General features: G+C 39.8%; 1 protein-coding gene across 1 annotated transcript in view; it reads left to right on the forward strand.

Annotated features, from left to right (window-relative positions):
• The window catches only part of ARHGEF28 (Rho guanine nucleotide exchange factor 28), a 123697-nt gene that overhangs the window by 34049 nt on the left and 65998 nt on the right, over positions 1–23650 (forward strand). The window contains exons 7-14 of the mRNA XM_024732790.1: positions 3869–3992; positions 4330–4462; positions 12536–12591; positions 13670–13718; positions 14612–14756; positions 14833–14960; positions 16191–16331; positions 19269–19516. Coding sequence (XP_024588558.1) covers positions 3869–3992; positions 4330–4462; positions 12536–12591; positions 13670–13718; positions 14612–14756; positions 14833–14960; positions 16191–16331; positions 19269–19516 — 1024 coding nt within the window. The remainder of the gene's footprint in view (positions 1–3868; positions 3993–4329; positions 4463–12535; positions 12592–13669; positions 13719–14611; positions 14757–14832; positions 14961–16190; positions 16332–19268; positions 19517–23650) is intronic.

Genomic DNA, 23650 nt, shown 5'->3' on the forward strand with positions numbered 1-23650 from the left:
GGGCAGCTGACTAGCAACAGGCTGGATTGCTGCGCTCTGTTGGTCTTGAGAAACTAACTGCTCGTGAATCACGCTGTGAAATAGCCCTGGGGTTATGTCAGAAATGGTATAAGTGCTTGGCTTTGAGAGACCATGGGAAAAGGAGGAAAATGGTTTTAATTTGGGTGCTATTAATGCTCAAACTCTGAAACCTTTTACTATATAGATCAAGAGGGATTATTTTGCTTTAAATCTTGGACTGAAAGTATGAAGAAGAAGGAAAAAACCAAAATCTCCTTTTGCTCATTCCTATTTTTTGGAGACCAGAATAGAAATTCTGAAATGATAAAACAGAGGAAGACTAAGAATGCCCTTTGAGAATAAGCTGATGATGAAAGGACATCAGGGCAATGATGATGGTGACAGCGGGAGCAGCAGCAACTGACCGTTGTTGGGTGTTTTTATGTGCCTGGCACTGTTTTAAGCTGCTTACGTTTATTACTTCATTTAAGCGGTTTGTTGACTAGGTCTGGAATTTGTTCATCATTCTGGTCATCGTTCTGGTTAGAAGTCTTATCCTTGCTATCTTTTTAACAATTGGAGCAGTAATAGACTGATTGAAAGGATTTTTTAAAAATCAAAAATATTTTCCATTAAGAGAGGGATTTAAGACTGGAAGAGCCAGTGTCAGAATTGGTTAAATGTTAGCCTATAAAATGTGTTAACTTGGATGAGATGTATAGGGATGTATTGGATGGGATGAATATTTTTCTCATATTCCTCATTCTTGTTTTCTTCTTCCTGTTCTTGGGTCTGTCTTGGGTCTGCATCCCGAAAGCATCTGACTTTCTTAGTCATATCCCCTGGTGTATCTAGTAGAGTAGATATTCCATCTTCCCTGCTATGTTCCTGATACCTTGTAGGATACACCAGTAAGGTCCCTGGCTAGACCTAATGCTTTGCTTTGGTCATGCTATAGACATTTGCTTGGGGGTTTGCCTTCTTTGGAATTCCCTTATTTATGTTGATCACTTCGTTTCTGGAAAAGAGTGCAGCCAGCTAAAAGGGGGGCTCACTCCAGACCTTGCAGGCTCATTCTTATAGGAGCAGGTACTTCATCTATCCCATCTTAGGATTATACGGTACAACTCAGTTATTTTATTGCCACCATCTATCTTAAATCTGATACATCTGTTACCTTTTTTTTTTTTTAAGAAAATGAGAATCTGGCTGTTCAAAGTTGAAGCTTCACCTGCGTCAGTTTTCAATTTGGATAGTTGGAGCTTTTTAAATACTTAGATGCCCAGTTCTTTTAAAAAATAGGTTATAGATATAATAGGTTAAGGATTAAGATATTGAGGCTATATCCATATTATTAAGATACTTAAAATATCTGTTTACCTATTGAAAAGGTAATGCCAAGAATCTCTGAAGAATGGGGCTTGTAAAACTTTATTGTGGGTAATTCCATTGGTCATCAAATTGATAATAGAGTTAGGCATTCTTGTTCTGGGATGTTGAAAGAGTTTAAGTAAATTTTTCCAGATTCTTATAAATTGAAAAGCTGTTTACATTCTGTTGTGAAATCAGTTGAGGATTTTTCCTTTCTGAGTTCTTCTCTAAAGTACCTAATTTTTACGTAAGTGAATACCACATAGTTAAATTAGATTTGAAACATGGAATCAACCAACCTTCTGCATCTGCCCAGAAGTTACACTGTATTTCCCATTGTGATAATCTGAAAGTGGGTCATGTCTATGATATTGACATGTCTACCAGGTTAGATGATTCAGAGTTTTTAATATTTAGGGTTTCAGTTTTTTTGTTTGTTTTGTTTACTTTGTCATCTCGGTTCTTGTCAACCTTTGGAATTAAAGATTAAATGGTACGATTTTATGTCTTTTTTTAAAAATAAATTGCAGTTCATCTGTAGGTTTTAAATCAAAACTGTAACATTGTTCTTGATACAGTCTTCTGTAGCATAGGGAGTTGGGAGTAGAGTCTGGTAAACAGGAACTCATTTTCTTTCATTTGAGAGAGTGTAGTTGTGTTCCTGCTGGGAAGTAGGGGAGAGGACTTCTTCACCTCAAAAATCACATTGACCTTATCGTTCTTCCATTCTGAGATTTAGGTTTCCGCCCCATATTTTTCTTCTCTTAGACATTGGGTGGCTCTTGGTGGGGTCCCAAAAAAGTGTTCCAGAGAGGACTCTTTCTCAGCTGTCACGTGTGCTTTTTTCCCCATTCCAAAAGTGAGCCTGTTGAATATTATTCTACGAGTTTTGCAAATTAGGATGCCGAAGACACAAGAGGTATGGAAATTTACGGATATATTAACCAGTGATTTATCTAAGAAGGTGGCTGTGGAAGTAGAAAGGAAATAAGAGGGTCTAAGTTCCTTGTGTTATTCTGAGTAGTATAGGGCGCTTCTGTTTTCCATCTTTCCTTTCTAACTTTTTCAACTGTTTTCTCTCAGTAGCAAACCCAATTTCATGAACTGTGTAGGGTTCGAGTGGCAGGACACCCACTGTCCTGACTATACCTGCGTGACCAAGAGGTAGCTCTGAAGTAATTTATTATTTATGCTAAATGCATTCACTGAGGTTTGAACTCTCAATTACCTAATATAGAGGTCAAATAACTTAGTTTTGTCTAATATGTACCAGTTAAGTACTTATTATATTTAAGCGTGAGAAAGGGCCTTAGAAATAACTTAGTCTTTGATCAGATGAGAAAAACTGAAGTCCTAGAAGTTGTCTTTTAAGTCGTTTTTGTAAAATGTAATCATATGTATTTTGGTGCATATCAATAGTATGACTGCTTTTGAAGGTATTTCCCAGAGATGAATGTATTAGCCACTAATGCTGACAAGTAAGAAGTTTGAGGGATAGGAGAGACATGGGTTATGAAATGTTCATTTTGGAAATTGTCTACAGAAGTGTTATCTGGTTTGACATGATGCTTTTGCTGGTCTTTAATATATTCAGTCTCTCTTTCTCTTTTTGTAATAATGTTAGAATACAAGACCATCAGAGAAAGTTCTAGGGGAAATATAAAAGTTCCAGGGAAATTTCCTCTTCATAGCTGGGATTTTTTTTTTTTCCCTAAAGAATGATTCTGTGGATTAGAGGAAAATCAGTGATGTTCAGTGTGTTCACAGGTTGGGTACAATTACCTCTAAGTTGCCTCTTATTTGGGGGGAATTTCCACAATGTTCTCTCCTTTGCAACCTAGAGTCTCAGATTGCAAATAGCCTGATTGAGTGGGGGAGATGGAACCATGAGGCAGACAGTCTGTTTCTCAGGCTCTATTGACAAAGGAAATGTGTGTCTGCTGAGTATTATCTCTGTTCTAAAAATAAATAAAATCCAGTTTGATGTCGTTGGTTATTTGGCTTCTATGTGCTAGGAAAATTCTATTAGCCTAGTAAACAGGGAGATGAATGTTTTCAGAGTAAAATTATAAGTGTAAGATTTCCTTTATTTCTCTAATATTTTAATATGAAAATTTTAAAGTATGCAGAAAAGCTGAAAGAATTATATATTAGAATATATATAATAGAAAGAATATATATATTAGAAAGAATTATATATTAGAATACCTATTTCCACCACTTAGATTCTGTAAGTGTTAACACTGTGAGATAGTTGCTTTATCATACACTTATCCACCTATTCATCTATAAGATATATTTTTAATAGTTTCTATCCTTATCTTTAGAATAACCATTAAAGCCTGAAAGATATATATGTGTAAAAATAATATGTACAAAATACATCTGCGTGTTTGTATACATACACACACATACATACACACACATATGTATGACTGCTCTCTTTTGCTCCCTCTGGTAAGTTTTATAAGCTGTGATAACAGATTCTTTTTTGTAGAATTCAGGAAGAAGAATGGGATAAATACATCATACCTGCCAAATCAGAGTCTGAAAAGTACAAAGTGAGCCGAACTTTCAGCTTCCTCATGAACAGGATGACCAGCCCTCGGAATAAATCTAAGGTAATTAAGGTTTTATGCCTATCGTCTATAAAGCGTAGATGCTCAGTTTCTGAGCAATTAGTATAGTTTCCACTTTCCCTTTAAAATCATTTACCTTAGGTTTTGTACACACATATTTAAAAACCTCTGTATTCCTTATGGGGTATTGTCCAAGTCATTGAAAATACTGAGACCACTTCATCCTGGGTGCTGTTACATTTTGGCATTATCACACTTGTTGGTGTGTGGCCCTTCTGTCCTGATAGAACACGTAGAGACTTTGTATGACTTTTGTAAGTCAATTGGCTCTGAGCATTTCTCTTTTCTCCCCACTTTGCTGCTGCTGCCACATCTAAAGACAAAAGGCAAGGATGCCAAAGACAAAGAGAAACTGAGTCGACATCAGTTTGTCCCTGGAACATTTTCTGGGACTCTACAGTGTTTGGTTTGTGATAAAACGCTCCTGGGGAAAGAGTCGTTCCAGTGTTCCAGTAAGTTCTTGGGCCCCATGTGTGCTGTCTTGGTGCGTGCTTTGCCTCCCCAAACAGTAAGCTCCCTGAGAATACTGCCAGTGCAGTATTCTCAGTGTGTTCATGTAGACTTTTGTTTTCATGTCTCTGTGTGGTTTCATCAGCAAGCAATGACCGAGGATGGTTGAGTCAGTACTTTGTGTCCACAGGCGATAGTCTCTCCTAGAACCCAGACTGTTACACCTCACTGCCTTCTGATGTCTCCACTTGGATGCTGTCTAAACAGCATCTCAGATGGAGCTCCATTCTCCCCGTTCTGTGCCCACCTACAAACTGACCCTCTCAGTTTAATGGCAGTTCCATCATTCCAGCCAAATGCTCGTGCCAAAAACCTTGGAGTATTTCTATATACCTCTCTTTCTCTCAGTGCCACACTCTTCAGCATTCCTCCTGGCTCTATCTTCAAAATATATGTGGAAGTCAGCCTCTTCTCACCCCTGCCACTGTTATCACCCTAGTCTAAAGCCATCATTTCAGTAGCTTTGCAACTGGTCTCCTTGTGATTTTACTGCAAAAAGCATAGTTCTCAAAATCTCAGTCCGAGTGAGTTTGTCAAGGCATTTGTCCTTGTGTTCCAGATCCTCCGATGGCTTCCTGTCATCCTGAGCATGGCCAGAGCCCTGACAGTGGCTGCAAGGCCCCCGTGATCTCTCCTGTCATTCACTCCTCCCACTCTTCTGCTTCAGTCCCTCTGGCATCTTTGCTGTTCTTCCAATACTCCGGGCATCAGGCATGCTCCTGCCATGGGGCCTTTCCTGCGGTTCCCTCTGCCTGCAGTGCTCTCCCCTCAGTTAGCTGTGTGATTTGTCCCCTCACCTCCTTCAGGTCTGCTTCAGATAACACCCCCCAGTCAGGCCTTTCTTGACCACCCTCTGCTTGGCTCATTTGCCCCCTTTTCCTCCTTTTTATCCCACTATAGCATTCACTCTCTGTTCTGTTTGTCAATTTTATTATCTGTCTCCTTCACCAGAATATAAACTCTACGAGGGATGGATTTTTGTCTGTTGATTTTGTTCTCTGCTATATCCACAGTGCCTAGAACAATGCTTTTGCATAGCAGGGGCTTAGTAAATATTTATGGAGTGAAAGAATATTTCAGTGCAAAGGAATTTAGGCCCAGGCAGGTGAAATCCATTTCATGGTGTTTGTTGGTGGCCAGAATTAGGGGAACATTTGGGGGGTGGGATGGGAGTACAAAGGGAGGTGAGGAGCAGAGGAAGGTTATATGTAAAGTTCTTCATTAAATTCCTAGAAATGATTAAATTAAAAATTTAAATGTATCCATTCACACTGTCTTTAATGATGCCAGTTTCACTGCATGCTTGAACCTTACTTTCCTTGGAGACTTGATTTCTTTCTTTTATGTGACCTGAGATAGCATCAAGCAAAATAATAATAATAGTAAAACTACTCTAAAAAATAAAGTCTACTAATTAAAAAACAAATAGCATCAAGCAGTTCAGCTGTGATTTAATTTGCTAATTTTTTAGAAGTTTGCCAAAAGTATTGTTTGTGGATTTTTTTTTAAACATTCATTTTATTTATTTATTTGGCTGTGTTGGGTCTCAGCCACGGCACACAGGATGTTTTAGTTGCGGCATGCGGGATCTTTTTAGTTGTGGAATGTGGTGTCTTTAGTTGCGGCATGTGAGATCTCCAGTTGTGGCATGCGAACTCTCAGTTGTGGCTTGTGGGATCCAGCTCCCCGACCAGGGATGGAACCTGGGACCCCTGCCCTGGGAGCGTGGAGTCCCAGCCACTGGACCACCAGAGAATTTCCTGTTCATAGGTTGTTAATGGCTTGCCCCCATGTCAGCAGTCAGTTTATGGGTTTGATGGCATATGTTTCATCGGTTGTGGCTCTTTTCTTGTTCATAGGGCTGGATCTCTTCAGCTGTACCCCCCAGCCACATCCATGACCTTTCCCTCCCCTCATTTTAAGACAAACTCCTCAAGTTGGGCAACCTCCACTCACTGCCCTGACGTCTGTTCCTGCCACTTCTTCCTTAACCATCTGATTTTGGCCTCTGTTCCCACTACGTAACAGATGTCTTGCCCTTGACCTTAGCATCTTTCCTCATTACTGTTCTCAGACTCACTGATCTCTCTCCTGTTTCCATGTTTATTGTCCCTTTGTGTAGATAGATGTCCTCTTTTCCATGGCACGCTACTCTTCTGTTTACCACCTGTATTGTCTCCTTTCTCCTAACTTTGAGTACCCTCCAAACTCAGTTCTTGGGCATCTGTTCTTTTCTTGGTATTGTTTCTAAGTATAGTCATCCAGTCTTTTGTTCTAAAATACTGTACTTAAGCCTGTTCTTCCCAGATTCACATCTTTATCGCTCACTTTCTAATTCCATATTTCTGGTTGCCAAGAGAGGCTGAGCCCCCATGTAACTTGTGGCTATATTTGAGCATTATGGCAGAGCTACAGTGTAAACCAAAACTGTCCCGGTCACACCCTGTCTGTGGGCATCATCACCCAAAGATCTTCTTGTCTCCCAGACCAACGTGTCTAAAACCGACCTTACAGTCCACATGCAGAAGGCTGTTCTTGCTGTGTTGATGGTACCAGCTCGAACGTTGGGCATGTTGACTCTTAGTTCCTCTTCCTCCTGGCACCCCAGTCCACGTGGTCCTTCTTTCATTTCTTCTCACTGTTCCTGCTCTGGTGGCTTCTCATCACCACCTCTGGACTGCTGACAGCAAACTGTTCTAGTTTCCCCTCTCTCTAGGTATTTTTACTTACAATTTATTCTGGATACTTTCACCACCTTAATCTTTTTTTTTTTTTTTTTTTTTTTTTTGCGGTACGCGGACCTCTCACTGTTGTGGCCTCTCCCGTTAGGGAGCACAGGCTCCAGACGCACAGGCTCAGCGGCCATGGCTCACGGGCCCAGCCGCTCCGTGGCACGTGGGATCTTCCCGGACCGGGGCACGAACCCGTGTCCCCTGCATCGGCAGGCGGACTCCCAACCACTGCGCCACCAGGGAAGCCCCTCACCACCTTAATCTTAATGAAGCACTGCTTCTATCCGCACACATATGCTTGAGGACTTCTCTCTTTTTTGTTTACTGGACTAAGCCCAGGCTTTTCAGATGTGCATTCGGTTCTACCTGCATCCTGCTGGCTAGTCCTACGGTTACTTCCCTGTTCAGCCTTGGTTTACAACCAGAGGCCTTGCCAGGCCTGTTGTCTTTTCTCCCAGTGTGTATGTTTTCCTGCCTCTGTTCCTTCACTTACAATAATCTCCTATCTCTCAGTTTTCCCTGCTCCTCTACTTCATCCAGATTTCTTGCCTCTTCTTGGGAGGTCTTCCTTGACCACTGCGGCCTGAGTTCCTGCACATCACACTTAGGATCTATTTATCCTATCCAGTTTAATACTGGGGTATGTACAGCCTCTTCTGATTTTAACTACTAGCATAGACTTTATGTTCTTGGAGGTCTGTAGTCACATAATGGTTCTTTTGTATCCCCTACAGCAGCTATCGCAAAGCTGGGCCCTTAGACACTCATATGTAGTTAATGATTACTGAAAGCTTAGGGATCACTGAAAGGCAAATTCATGCAGTACAGAATATGTTGGTTCATACTGAGTTGGTCAAGTGGGTTGTCATGAAAGTTTTAGTGGAAGATGGAAATTGCTGAAAGTACATAGATTATATTTAGCTTTTAAAATGGTCATTAATTTTTTTTAAAAAGGCAGCAGAATTCATAGAAGATACAAGGTTTAAGGAGAAACAAAATTATCCAGACTTTTACCACCTAGAGAAAATTGCTATTCATATTTTTATGGAATCCCTCCTAATCACATGGAATCCCTCCTAATCCCTCCTAATCACATATTTTTATGGAATCCCTCCTAATCAAAAAGTCAGCTTTGTATGCTAATGTCTCATTTGATGATATCAAATGTGCTTAATTGTTCCTTACTTGTTGTGCATTTAAGTTTTTTCCAATTTTTTCACAACGTAAATAATGTTGCAAGGAGCATTCTTTTCCACATATCACTGCCCACATCTTTGATCATTGCCTTAGATTAAATTCTAGAATCAGTTTGAGTATATGTTTAATTTCCTCTTTAACCATAGTCTTTTAGAAGTTTTAAGATTTACAGTTTTGGGGGGAAGGGAGTATTGGGCATTTAAACTTTGGTTATTAAGTTTTTTACATTGGGTAGGAGAATACAACGTTCAGACTGCTGTTATTGGTAAATAATCCTACTTCATGGTGTATTTTTAAATTGTGAATATTAATATTTCTAATCTTAAAAATACAATATGCTATAAAACAAATAATATAAATATTCAAAATCTTGGTGTCTGTATTCTTCTTTATTAAAGCCTGAGTTGCTAGTTTTCCGCAAATATTGTATTTCTATAAAATTCTCCTTGTTTATAAATAGATTTCACTACCTATATTTTGATGTTACATTATTTGATGCACAGTTTAATCACAACTTCACTGCATATTTAACTTTCATAAACTTAAAACTACCCTAATGCGGTTAAATGCCGTTTATAAGAATTTTACTTTGTTTAAAATTAATATTCTTCTTGCTTTCCTTTTGTTTGTATTTCTCTTACCTATTTCTGTGTTTTTAATTTGAGGTGTGTGTCTTTAATCTAGCTATAGGTAATCTGTAATGTAACTGAGAGACCTTTGTTTTATAAGGGTTTTTTCCTTATTTACATTTAATTTTACAACTGTCAACTATCTTTTATAGTTCTTTGCTGTTTTCCTTGATGTCTGGTTCAGCTATTTAGACCATGTGTTGTTGTCTTTTATCTTCTTCAGGGATTGGGCAAGATATGCTCTTTTAAGACTTAACTAATAATAACTTTAAGGCTGTGTGAGGCTTATAATTGAATACTCTTATTTCCCTTATAGTTACCCTTTTTTCCCCCTAGCCTCTGTGAGTATGCTGAATTCATTATTATTACTTTTATAATGTGTGTTTAATCTTCCAGGAATAATTTTCTATTTCAACAATAATTTGATATTTGTATTCAGTTCTGTGTCTCTACTTAACAATAATTTCTTAGATGTGATTCTTTGGTTTCAGTGCTCACTTTTGCTCTTTTTTTTTTCCTTTGATGAAGCTGATCCATTCTGAACTCTTAATTTTGATCCTGCTTTTAATAGGCAATAGGATTTCAGGTAATTTTTTTTCCAAGAAGGTTATTGGAGTAATCTGTTTTCTGAAATCTTGTGTATCTAAGGGCATATCTTCGCTTCTTTCACACAATAAAACCAGTTTTATCTGGCTAAATAAATTCTTCAGTCAAACCTTTTCCCCTCAAGACTCTGCCAACAGTGGTCCCTTATATCTGGGCATTGAATATTATAGTACAGTAGAAAATTCTGGGGCCGGCCTGTCCTCATTCCCTTGCTGGTAACCTGCTTTTTCTGCCTAGATGCTTGAGGACTTTTAATTTTTTGATCATAGGGATATTGTCAGACTGTGTCTATAGAATAGGTATAATTTAATGATTTTTTTCCTAGAAAACAGTAAGACCTTTTGATTTGCCTTTTTTGGTTCTTTTTAAGCTTTCTAAAAGTTTTTGTCAGTTGCGGCTGTCAGTTGTTACTTCTGACCTCATTTTTCTGATTTCTTCCTTAGAGAAGTGTGATCTGTCATCTGTCATATTTGTATGACGCCTTGTTTGATAATTATACGCTTCTTTTTCTCCACATTCTGGAGGGACTCTTTCAAGTTTAATTTCATAGCACTGCTTTGATACTTTGTCACATCGAATCTTCTCAATTTGGTTTAAATTCCGCTCTCTTGCTCTTTTTTCTTCCTTGTAGTACTTTGTCGTCTCACAAAGCTCCGTTTCCCTGTCATCCTGTTGGCCTATGGTCACATCCTATACTCCCTTCACGGCCTTTTGGTCCTATTTTATGTCTGTTTTGTGTCTCTTAGGGAGGACACATTTCAAATATACAAATTTTTCTTCTCCATTTCTGGATTTCATAATATTCAGTGGCTCCCTCTTCCTGTGAGTTTTCGGTGTAACTTTGTTCTGTGGTACCTCCTAGCTTCTACTTTTTTCCTTATCCTTTCATTCTCTTGTTCTGGGGTGAGGAGAGAGCCATGCCATTTTGATGTTTGCCTGCAGGACCAGTACGTGGACCAGCCTGTCTTCTGCTCACTGGCCATTGAGGTGTTGGCTGGGTGCCACCGAAGACCTACAGTGGGAGGAAGGTTGTGGGCTCCGCGTCTTGCTCCATTCTCAAGGGGCTGCGGTCACTGTTTGACGGGCCTCAGTGAGCCCCGCTACCCTTGTGGAAGGATTTTTCTCCTGAAGTTTCTGATAAGCCTCTGGCTCCTCCATGTGCACTCAGCGTCTCGGGGTGGGGTGGGCAGGATGAGGGTGTGGTGGTAGGTGATGTGAAGGTGGGAGAGCAGAGGGGGCAAGAAGACAGCAGCCTGGCAGGAAGTAGTCCCCTTGCAGGGAGCTCTCTGAGCCTGCGGACACGAGGGGGCAGGCAAAGTGTTCCCTTACTTCTTTCAGTGAGATGCGGCCACGTTGTTTTGTGAAGTGAAATGTAGGCAAGCTGCTAACTTTTCTCTTTTAATTTGGTTTCCTCTAGTTAGTAGGAATTCTCTCGGAGCCTGACAGTACATTTTCTCTAGCATTGTTGTGCATTTTCTTTCTTTCCGTCTTCATAGGCGTTTTCCCTGGGGTGCGAGCAGGCAGTTGCCATATGTCAGGAGTCCCTTACTAATATAGGGCATATAGTAGTACCTGAGTTCTCAGGCAGACACAGAAGTGTACGTCGTGCATGATTTCAGGTTTCATAATCGATGAGACCCTGTGCAGAAGGGGAAGAATCTCTCCAAGGAATCTAAAATGTTAACAGTGCGACTGGCAGTTAAGTCTGTCCATACGGGAGTCGACTGTTTTCATTGTACTGCACCATTTTATATAAGGGACTTGAGCATCCCCAGGGGCTCCTAGAACCAGTCCCCCAAGGACGCCGAGGATGGGCTACAGAGGGTGTGCCCTCAACAGAACTTCAGGAAATTCTAAAGAATGTACTAAAAGCAATCCAGAAAAAAGATGGGAGAAGCAGGAAAGAATGAAGAACATTGACGGTGTAAAACAATAATACTGTCCGCTGGGCTTAAACCAGCAAGATGAACACCTAAGAGGGAGAAGAAGTGAGGTTTATATATTCAAATATCCTTGTGTGGTTTGAAGGACCGTAAAGCTATTCATTTCAGATTTTACTAAGTTAAATATGAATGTCAAAATATCTAGGATAAAAATTATTAAGCTAAAAATATGTCCCATACTTGTAAAAATTAAGAAAGTCATTAGAAAAACTATTTAATTGATCCAAAAAAAGCCAGAGAGGAATAAAAATAGAAAAGAAAGCAATATAAAGCACAAAGTAAATGGACAAACTAATCCAAAGAGAGCACTGATTACCATATAAATTGTAAAAGAGTATATAAAATACAAATAACTAAAAATATTAATTTAAAAAGGACAAAGAGGGAACTCCCTGGCGGTCCAGTGGTTAGGACTCTGTGCTCTCACTGCAGGGACCGGGTTCGATCCCTGGTCAGGCAACTAAGATCCCACAAGCCACTCGGCCAAAAACCAAACAAACAAAAAACAGATTGTCAGAATGGATTATAGAAAATACAGCGTTATATTGCTGACAAGAAATATCTAAAGGTTTAATTTTCAGAAAGATCTAAAGTAGAGGAATGCAAGAGGATAAGGATACACTTGTATTTAGACAAACTAAGGGAAAGAAAGCAGATGTAGCCATGTTATGATCAGGCAGGCAAAATAGAATTTAATGCAAAAAGCGTTACTAGATGTTCTGCTCTGGTGGTGGGGCTACATGTGATTTAAATGTTTTTTCTTTCCTTTTTAAGTTTTCTAAATATTTTTAATGTTTATGTGTTATTTTTACAATGACCCTTAAAAGCATGATGTAGTCATATGCATTTCACTTTGCAGATTAACTTAAATAAGATGGACACGTTTCTATCTTTTCCTTTTGTTCCAGACTGTAATGCAAATGTACATAAGGGCTGTAAAGATGCCGCCTCTCCATGTACCAAGGTAATCTCTCAGTCGTGTGTGAATATCACATGCTTGTATGCAGCTTGTTGCTTCACGTTACCTGTTTAGGTTTTTAGATTTACTAGTTATTACTGTCTAGATTTATTTTTAAGGTGGTCGTTGTGGTGACAAAATAACACATGCTCAAAGTGTATACCTATTCAGGTAACTATGCACTTGTAGAAGTAGAGGGAACGCTCCATTTGCGCTACATGATGTGGGTGGGTTAGGCTTTCTGTCAGGACCTGCTTGGTTTACCAGTGCAAGCCCTGAGCATATGTAAATGGAGTCTAGAGCAGTAATTCTCAACCATCAGCACACATCAGATTCGCCTGGAGGGCCTGTTAAAACACAGATATCTGGGCCCCCGCTCCCAGAATTCCTCATCCAGTAGGTCTGGGTGGATTCTGAGAATCTGCATTTCAAACATGTTCCCAGGTGATGCTGCTGATCCTGGGACCACAGTGTAAGGCCCACTGGACTAGAGGAATGTTCTCTGTGTTTGGGGGTGGGCTTGAGTAGATGGAGGTATTTATCATTGCGGTCCTTTGTCTCCCACTCTAAAGCCATGCCAGAAGTGCACATGAGTGAGCGTGATGATCCTTCGGAGGGAAGCATGGAGTCCCCAACTCCGTGTTACTTGAAACACACATTGTGTCAGGCCACAGAGTTGAGGATGACATTCCAGTGTTCAAGGTCATTGTGTCCTGTAGGCGGGAGGAATAGCCAGGAACAGAAAGAACAAATAGGAGAAAGGCAGTGCTGATAAGAACTCCTTTTTGAGCCTGGGTTTGCACACAGGAACTGGAGATTTTCGGTTCCATTGGGCTTTTACTAAAGCTGGGATCTTGCTGAGACGTGCTCATGAGGCACAGCCTTCCTTATAACTTGCTCATCTCCCTGTCATCACATTTTTCTCTTTGTTGTGTTTTATGTCTTTTGCTTTGAATTCCTCTGTTTGAAAGAAAATAACAAAGAAAATGGTACAGATGAGAAGCCTGTTCTGTGTAACTGTGGACATTCTTGTAGTCCAGTGGTGCTTTGATCTTACTTTTTGCGTTTCTAATGTTCTTTACAGAAATTCCAAGTGAAATATAATAAGAACAAACCGCAGACCATCCTTGGAAGTAAGTGATGTGGAAAACGGCAAGAACTTTTTTCAGTTTCATACATACACACATTTTTTCCAATGTAAAATACCCCATCCTTTTGTTCTCTCAGTTGCCCAATTATTGCTTCTTTCCTCTTAACTTAGGAATAACATTAAATCATACATGTGTAGAATCCTTTGTAATATCTTAGGGTTCCACATAAGTATTTTTCCCCTTTACTTAAGAAAGGTGTGTGCCAAGCACATAATATCATAGGATTGAAATATTTTCGGAGAGTCACTTTTTAATTCACATCAAATGTAAATGCGTGGATGCCCATAACATTTCAAACTGACTAGAAAGGTACTGAGGCGTCATTTCATTTTCCATATGTGAGAGAGAACAGCCCAGCTTGGCTTGAAGGTTTCATCTGCCTGACATTCTTATACCATAAAGAACAGACGCCCCAGCATTGTTCCAATCTGTTTACATGCTCTGTGTGTGTGTGTGTGTGTGTGTGTGTGTGCTTGTTTACACACACAGTGTACGTTCTAGTAATAGTGCTAATAACACCTTGTATCTAATTAAAGCTGGCTCTAGGGAGAACACGCAGTGGTTTATGGGCAAGCAGTCCCAGTGTTTCCCCATTCCATTTTCTTGTCTGTTTGTGTAATTCCAGCCACCCACAGTCTCCAAGTGGATATGCTGAAGCAGGCCTGCAGCCTGGGTACCAGGAGGGTGTGAACTGGAAGGGACATTTGAAGCAAGTGTTGGGATGTGGCAGGGAGACTAGTTTCAAGTCTGGGCTTGTGACACATTAGAAGTGGCCATTGGAGTGTTCAGCTTTCTGGCTTTTAAGAGACCATCTTTACTCGTTGGGATTACTGCCCGCCATGGAAACCTCATGAAGCATCCATTCTGATTTCCAGATTCTTCATTTAGAGACGTCCCACCGCCTGGGCTCTCCTTGCACCCTTCCTCCTCCATGCCTGTTGGGTTGCCGACGGGGAGGAAGGAAGCAGCAGGGCAAGTCCATCCATTGTCCAGAAGCGTTCCAGGCATCACCTTGGAAAGGTAAGGCTCAGTGTGGTCTTACACCTTGACGTCTCAGAGCTGCTGCCGGGGCTGACTTTTCTCCCTGTCCTTCCAGCTTCAGGAGGTCAGGGGCATCCTTGGAGTCCGAAAGTGACGGGAGCACCTGGAAAAGCAGGTCTCAGTCTGATGAGCTGTTCCAGCCCATGGGCTCACCTCCCTCCACGGACTCCTTCTTAATGGAAGGTGAGGAGAAGACGCCTTTGCATTTACTTGGGTTTCTGTGAGCATTTGCCGAAAGGAATGTTTTCTGAAGGATGTAAGATGGAAACGTTTTCTTTTATTCTTTTTAAAAGAATTCTGTTTCATGGTGTCACTTAGCTACAGGTTCTTCTGATTAAAAAGAATGCAAATTGAGCCACGGAGGAGACTCCCAGATAGTGACCAAGGAAACATGATGCATCTTTTTAAAGGGACATACTCCCCAAAGAATATGTCATAAACGTCATGAAGAGAAAGAAATATGTGCTTGTTCTTCTTTAAAAATGTTTTACAGCTATTGATGAATTGGTATAGGATCATACATTAAAAATACATATTTCGGTTACTTAAGACTGGACTTGCCTGGATTGCTGAGATATTTATCCGCGTATGTTGCCTCCTACTTCTAGGGGAATGAAAGCATTTTTAAAAACCATGTTTTTGGAAAGGACAATCTGGGGAATTGCTTGTTGTATCCTAGCGTTATTAATAGGCAAAGGAAAACCAAATGAAGGGGGAGTAGTGATGAGAGAAGGGGGTCGACTCTTCCCCAGGAATCTGCTTATTTTAAATCCATTGTCATCACATCTTGACTCCTCTGAGCTAGAATATCTCTAAGGAGTGCCGTTTGGACAAATAGAATTTAGTTTTCCTGAAAGGGGTATATGTGTGTTGTCAAATTCTATCAGAAAACTCTGTACTCACATGTGACTGGAGGCCTTATACCCTGCTTCATGTTTATATTAAGGACAGCAAGCCAAGTAAAGAGCAAATAAAGTGGACAAGTACAAGATTCAGTTTTGAGTAAACAGCGCAAAGCAACCCAGGGCAAAAGAAATCAGTGGGTTTAAGATTCTGTAAGGACATCGTGGACTCTGCAGGTTACCAAAAATAAAACTAAAATAGAGCAAGTCAAAAAGAAAACAAACAAAAGAATCTTCAGTATATATATATTTTTGGCATATACACAATCACTATTTTAATACCTGATTCTGCTTTGCTTTCACGAGGGCGATCTTGATTTGAACCATTTCGCTTGTTTGGTTTCAGATGTTTCCATTGCATATCACAGTATTTTGGCTTAGTTGTTTCTATGTTCATAGCAGGTTTCTTTAGGGTGATGAATCCATAAACATGGGCACCTTTGAAGGTCTGTTTGTGTTATGTGTGTTCACCCACTTCTGGCTTTTCTTTTCTTTCTTCAACGCACATTAGATGTCGTGGATTCGTCTCTGTGGAGTGACCTCAGCAGTGACGCCCAGGGGTTTGAAGCAGAATCTTGGAGTCTGGTGGTGGACCCCTCATTTTGTAGTAGGCAGGAGAAGGATGTCATCAAAAGACAGGATGTCATTTTTGGTAAGCATTTCAAACATTCTCTCTGGGCTCCGGCAGTGTGGTGCAGAGGAAAGTACATGGCATTTGAAACCATACATACCTGGATTCAAGGCGAGGTTCAAATCCCGGTTCTACCATTTCCTAGTTACTTGGTCTCAGATAAAATATTTAACTCACATGGACCTCAGTTTTTCCTTTTGTAAAATGGGGATAATGATACTCTGGATTAAAGTGTTGTGAGGCTTAAATGAGGCATTGTCTGTACCTGGTATAAGCAAATTTTATGTCTTCTACCCTTTTCTAGTTTACTTAGGCGTGGTCTCCTCTTTCACCTCTTCTGTTGTACGAATCACAGTGACTGTTCACATATTTTAAGGTGGGGCAGTCAGGGCTGCTGCATGCAGGGCCCTGTAGTTTGCCTGCACACAGCCAGAGACTGCGACTCGCGTAGACGCAGAGGGACTGGCGGCACCTCGCTTAGGGCCGTGTGTGATTGTGTGCCTCAGTCCTGAGTATGGAGTTCAACTGTGGGAGGCTTTACGATTTCATGCTATTTGGGGTGAAGGCCGTCTGAATTAAGGGAGGTTAGATTATAGACTAGTTAGGAAATAAAGAACTTTAAAAAATTTTCAAGTATGAAGTAGATGCTAAAAAGTGGTTCCAAGAAGATACCTTACTTTAAATATGAGATTAACTCTTAGTTTTTGCTAATCCTGTGTGTGCAAAGCATGGGCCTCAGAGTCCGGTGGCGACGACGGCCGCTTTTCTCCTGTGTGAAGTGGGGGTTATGTAGGTCAGAGGAGCCGATGTGTAGTGTGCTGGCATCTAGGGCTGTGCAGGTGGGAGCTACCTTGGAAAGAGTGATGCTGTCCCCTTTAGTATGTCTCATTTAATTTATATGATACTGTAATTTTTCTTCATTTATTTCTTGATTTCATATATTATTAAAAATAATCTCACCCATGTGGGATGAATTATCATGTCGTGTAGTTCACGGTATGGCCTCAGGGTCAGAAAGTCTTGTGTTCTAGGGAAAATCCTTCACCTCTCTTCTTCACGTCTCTCTTTTAAAGATAAGGAACATGATTCCTATTTTGGGGGTCATAATAGATAAATGGATTAACGGATATGGTAGATGCTTAGTATGGAGTAGGTATTAAAAATATGGTAGGATACAGTAATTAATAATAATAATTTAAAGTTAGTCAGTTCCCAATTAGAGTTTTGTTTATGATAAAATGATAAACAAAGCTACGTGTAGATTTGTTTACCCTCCATGGCTGATGTTTTGTGTTCTTTTTCAAAACATGAGTTTGGAAATACTCATTAACCTAGAACTTGTACTTCTGATGCTCCTACAAATTGTGAATTATTGTTTTCTCTCATGATGCATTTTTAAAATTGAGATATAGTCACAAAACATTGAGATATAAAAGTCACCCCTTTACAGTGCATAATCTATACTGTGTATATTTGTAAAGTTTTAGTATATTTATAAAGTTGTGCAACCATCAACCACTGTTTAATTCCAGAGCATTTTCATCACTCCAGAAAGAAACCCTGTGCCCATTAGCAGTCACTCCCCTTTGTCCCCTCCCACCAGTACCTGGCAACCACTAATCTACTTTCTGTCCCTACGAGTATGTCCCTATGAACATTACAATATTTAGTGTTTGGGGCCTGGCTTCTTTCACTTAACATATTGTCTTCAAGGTTCATCCATGCTGCAATAGAAATCAGCACTCTATTTCTTTTTGTGGCTGAGTAATATTTCATTGTATAGATATACCACACTTTGCTCATCTAATCATGACTTGATGGTCATTTTGGGTTGTTCCCGCTTTGGGGGTCACATCGTACTTTATGTTTAATCTTTTGAAGAACTGCCTGTTTTCCAAAGCAGCTGTACCATTTTACATTCACACCAGTAATGTATGAGGGTTTCAATTTCTCCACATCTTACCAAGGCTTCTTTATTGTTCATCCTTTAACCGACAGTTATTGTAGTGTGTGTAAAGTGGTGTTTCATTGTGGTTTTGGTTTGTATTTCCCTGATGGCTGATGATGTTGTGCATCTTTTCATGTGCACATTGGCTATTGGTATATCTCTTTAGAGAAACATCTATTCAAATCTTTGGCCTATTTTGAAGTGGGTTTTTGTTGTTGTTGAGTCATAAGAGTTCTTTATATATTCTGGACCTCAAGTCCGTTATCAAATACATGATTTGCAAATATTTTCTCCCATTGTAGGGGTTGTCTTTTCACTCTCTTGATGATGTCCCTTGATCATGACACATTGTTTTCTCCTGGAGAAAATGGAATTTCAGAGACAGATCCAATAATAGAAAGGACCTACTGTTGTATGCATTGAGGAACTTTATTATAGTTAATTCAACATAATTCACCAAATTAATTGTGCTCCTACTCAATACAAAACACACAAAAAAAAATGAAAGAAGGAAAAAGAAAGAAAAGAGGTGAACTAAGTTACATTTTATAGAGCATTCAGGGGAAAATAAAACCTGGTGCCCAACTGAAGATACCTAAAGATGTTAGCTGGTTATATTACGAAAGTTTGTTACATTGGATTCTTACATCTTGGACTTGACTTATACATATCCTCATATAATGTCTGGAAAAAAGAGAATAGTTTAATATTTTGAGCTTACATTAAATGTTTAATTAATGCTGACTTCAACAGTAGAAGAACATTATTATTCCTAAACATTCCCTCTTTTTTTTTTTTATTTGTGTAACATACAGTGTTTAGCTACTAATTTAGGTCAGTAGGGATACTTTTTTAAAAATTGAGGTATAATTGACATACAACATTATATTAGTTTCAGGTGTACAACTTAATGATAATTGTCTATATTGTAAAATGATCACCACAGTAAGTCTAGGTAACATCAGAGGACACTTGTTTTTTTAAAGCTTGTTTTTGCTCACCTCTTTCAGAGCTAATGCAGACAGAAATGCATCACATCCAGACCCTGTTCATCATGTCTGAGATCTTCAGGAAAGGGATGAAGGAGGAGCTGCAGCTTGACCACAGCACTGTGGATAAAATCTTCCCCTGTTTAGATGAGTTACTTGAAATCCACAGGCATTTCTTCTATAGTATGAAGGAGCGAAGGCAAGAATCCTGTATTGGCAACGACAGGAATTTCGTCATCAACCGAATCGGAGATATTCTAGTACAACAGGTGAGAAAGGTTGAAAGGTCTTAAAACCTCAAAGCCTAAAGGTATGCAGACTGTCTAGAGTATTCAAAGCCTGCAGAGAACTGGAATTGATTTCATTATGATTATTGACAGATGGGTTTAGCTGGTTGTCTTTTATTTGATGTTGGTGTGTATGACTGATGTCTGAGAGTTTTTAATAGCCAGTGACTCTTCTGTGTGTCACAGGACTTGGCTGGAGAAAATTTACTTAGACTTTTTTTTTTTTTTTTTTGCCGCGCTGTGCGGCTTGCAGGATCTTAGTTCCCCAAGCAGGGCCTGAACCCTTGCCCTCTGCAGTGAAAGCGTGGAGTCCTAATCACTAGACCACCAAGGAATTCCCTGCTTAGACTTCTTGATGTGATGGGCTCTCTAGTAACATGCCTTCCTGAGTGGCCCGTGATAGTCTCACCGATATCTCCAAGATAAGTGCTGCCTAATTTTCGGAAGCGTGAGGCAGATCTATTGTCATGAAAGCCCTGGCGTTCATGCCTGGGGGACAAGACAAGCAAATCTCACTCAAAGGAGGCACTTTTTAGGTGCTTGGGATGTTTGAAGCATCAGTGAGAATGGGCTGTGCCACTCTCCTAGTTAAAAAAAAAAAACAAAAACACCTTACTTTTGACAATTTGTATTGGTCCCCGATCTCTCTGAAAGAGGCTCTGCATTTAAAACATGCTAATACAGAAGTTAAATAACATGTATCCCGCAGCCTTAACATGGCAGGGACTTTCAAGGTACTTCCATTATATTACCTCACTTAACCATCACAACACAGTGAGGCAGGTATTTATTTTCCCTAAAACTGAGGCATGGAGAAGTAATGACGTTCTCAAGGTCACACATCTCATAAGTGGCATAGCTGGGATCTGAGTTAAGAATATATCTTTGTGATATCCACAGTGACATTCTGGGGAGGCTTTCTAACATCACTAGTCTGTAAGTCCCAGTGAGGCAGGGAGTCTTGTCTCTTCGGTTACCACTGTATTTCAACACCTAGAACAGTGCTTGGTACTATAAGTGTTTATTGAATGAAGGGGTCACTTGGGAAAAACACACCAGGAATTCACTCCAATGCTATGTTTTGCGGTCACTTACAGCATTTGAGGAAAGGCATGGAGATCTATCGCTAATTACTTTAGTTTGGCGTTCTCTAAGTAGACGCCAAAATGCCCCCTCCAAAATATTAATTTTGTATCAGTTTCACCCTGTCACACACACCGGTTCAGTTTAGCTGTTGGTCTATACGTTAAACATGCTTAAATACGAATATTTTTAATACACAAAAAGAATCCTGACAATTGCCCAAAATCTTCTTCCTCATGTCTAACAATGTAAAAATCCACACTAGTAATAAGTTTCTAATCAAAGCACTATCTGCTTTGCATATTATCTTTAAAGTCCTAGACCTGTTCCGTCTTCATAATTCACCTGAAACACATACAGTGCCAGGTTAAGAGAGCGTAAAGTACTTGGGAAGACAGTTTGAATAAAAATGTCTGATTGTGTCTTGGTGAACTTGAATCTGAGTGAGTGCATTCAAAAATGAAGTGGGAGATTATTTTATCATTTGAAAGTATTTGCATTAATCTCTCTTTCCTTGTTACAGGCAATCGTGACTTTTAATTCTAATCATTGAAAACATTTTTTCGTTCTTGTGTCACTTTCGTAGTTAACAAAAATTTCACATCTTTACCAGATATATTTTTTATTTAATTTTATGGAATTTGAGGACAAGTTTTGGGAAATTGGCTATTACACAGGGTGAGCCTGGTGGTCTTTTGGATGAAAAGGAAAATCTTCAGTGTTCAGAGAGAAGGATTAAGTCTGCTTTTGTGTTCCTGTTGGTGGACATGCTTAGTGGGTATGGCAAGGGCTTCCTTCCAATACTATGTAAATAAAGTTATCTCCTGAAGAATATATTAGCAAAGTCCTCAGACAATGGCTGTGGGAGTGGCACTCTGTAGGAGCAGGGGGAGAGCAAGCTGTTGAAGGATGTATGAGAGAGTCTGGGGAAATCCCACACTCCAACCTCGGGGACTCCATAGATCTCAGGAGGCTGGGCTGGAATATGATGGTAATTTAATCAGTGGGAACTTGCAGTGTTGGTGAGAAGTTGTGAACATGTGGAACATACTTGATATATAGCAGTGGTTTTCCAATTTCAGGTACATAGGAATCTCCTAAAGCTTGTTAAGAACGAGGTATTCTGTGCTCCCAACCCCTAGTGTGTTGTTTGATAGGATTGGGTCAGGGGGGTAGCCTTTTTAAATTATTTTTTCCCCAATGGTAATATCTTACAGAGCTATAATACAGTACCACAACCAGGATACTGATAGGGATACAGCAAAACGCCAGAACATTCCTATCACAATGAGGATTCCTCATCTGGCCATTTTATAGCCACACCTACTTCCCTCCTGTCCCCAACTGCTGGCAGTCACTAATCTGTTCTTTCTATAATTTTGTCATTTCAATCCAGTTATATAAATTACATACATGTTAGATAGATTATATACACAGCATGTCCCTTTTGGATTGGCTTTTTTTCACTCAGTACAATTCTCTGCATCATCTAGATGGCTGTGTATGTCAGTAGTTCATTCCTTTTTATTGTTGAGTTGTATACCAGAGTATGAATGTACCACAGTTTGTTTATTTATTTATTAACATCTTTATTGGAGTATAATTGCTTTACGATGTTGTGTTAGTTTCTGCTGTATAACAAAGTGAATCAGCTATACATATACATATATCCCCATATCCCTGCCCTCTTGTGTCTCCCTCCCACCCTCACTATGCCACCCCTCTAGGTGGTCACAAAGCCCAGAGCTGACCTCCCTGTGCTATGCAGCTGCTTCCCACTATCTATTTTACATTTCGTAGTGTATATATGTCAATGCTGCTCTCTCACTTCGTCCCAGCTTACCTTTCCCCCTCCCCGTGTCCTCAAGTCCATTCTCTACGTCTGCATCTTTATTCCTGTCCTGCCCCTAGGTTCATCAGAGCCATTTTTTTTTATTCCATAGGCACAGAACTCTTAAAACTCTTTTGAATTTTCTAAGTGCTGAGTGATAAAAAGTGTCATTTGCTATGTTAATGAGGTATCTTTCATTTTATTTTATTTTATTTTTTAACATCTTTATTGGAGTATAGTTGCTTTACAATGGTGTGTTAGTTTCTGCTGTATAACAAAATGAATCAGCTATACATATACATATATCACCATATCTCCTCCCTCTTGCGTCTCTCTCCCTCCCACTCTCCCTATACCACCCCTCTAGGTGGCCACAAAGCACCGAGCTGATCTCTCTGTGCTATGCAGCTGCTTCCCACTATCTAGTTTACATTTGGTAGTGTGTATATGTCAGTGCAACTCTCTCACTTTGTCCCAGCTTACCCTTCCCCCTTCCCGTATCCTCAAGTCCATTCTCTACATCTGCGTCTTTGTTTCTGTCCTGCCGCTAGGTTCTTCAGAACCCCTTTTTTTTTTATTTTTTAGATTCCATATATATGTGTCAGCATACGGTATTTGTTTTTCTCTTTCGGACTTATTTTCACTTTGTATGAAAGAATCTAGGTCCGTCCATCTTGCTCCAAATAACTCAATTCGTTTCTTTTTATGGCTGAGTAATATTCCATTGTATATATATGTCACATCTTCTTTATCCATTCATCTGTCAGTGGACACTTAGGTTGCTTCCATATCCTGGCTATTGTAAATAGTGCTGCAATGAACATTGTGGTACATGATTCTTTTTAAATTATGGTTTTCTCAGGATATATGCCCAGTAGTGGGATTGCTGGGTTGTAGGGTAGTTCTGTTTTTAGTTTTATAGGGAACCTCCATACTGTTCTCCATAGTGGCTGTATCAATTTACATTCCCACCAACAGTGCAAGAGGATTCCCTTTTCTCCACACCCTCTCCAGCATTTATTATTTTATGATTTCTTTCCTTCTGCCAATTTTGGGGGGTTTTATTTGTTCTTTAATTGCTTTAGGTATAAGGTTAGGTTGTTTATTTGAGATGTTTCTTGTTTCTTGAAGTAGAATTGTATTGCTATAAACTTCCCTCTTAGAACTGCTTTTGCTGCATCCTATAGATTCTGGGTTGTCGT

The sequence above is a fragment of the Neophocaena asiaeorientalis genome, unplaced genomic scaffold (genome assembly GCF_003031525.2).
Source record: "Neophocaena asiaeorientalis asiaeorientalis breed wild unplaced genomic scaffold, Neophocaena_asiaeorientalis_V1.1 scaffold515, whole genome shotgun sequence".
NCBI lineage: Eukaryota > Metazoa > Chordata > Mammalia > Artiodactyla > Phocoenidae > Neophocaena > Neophocaena asiaeorientalis.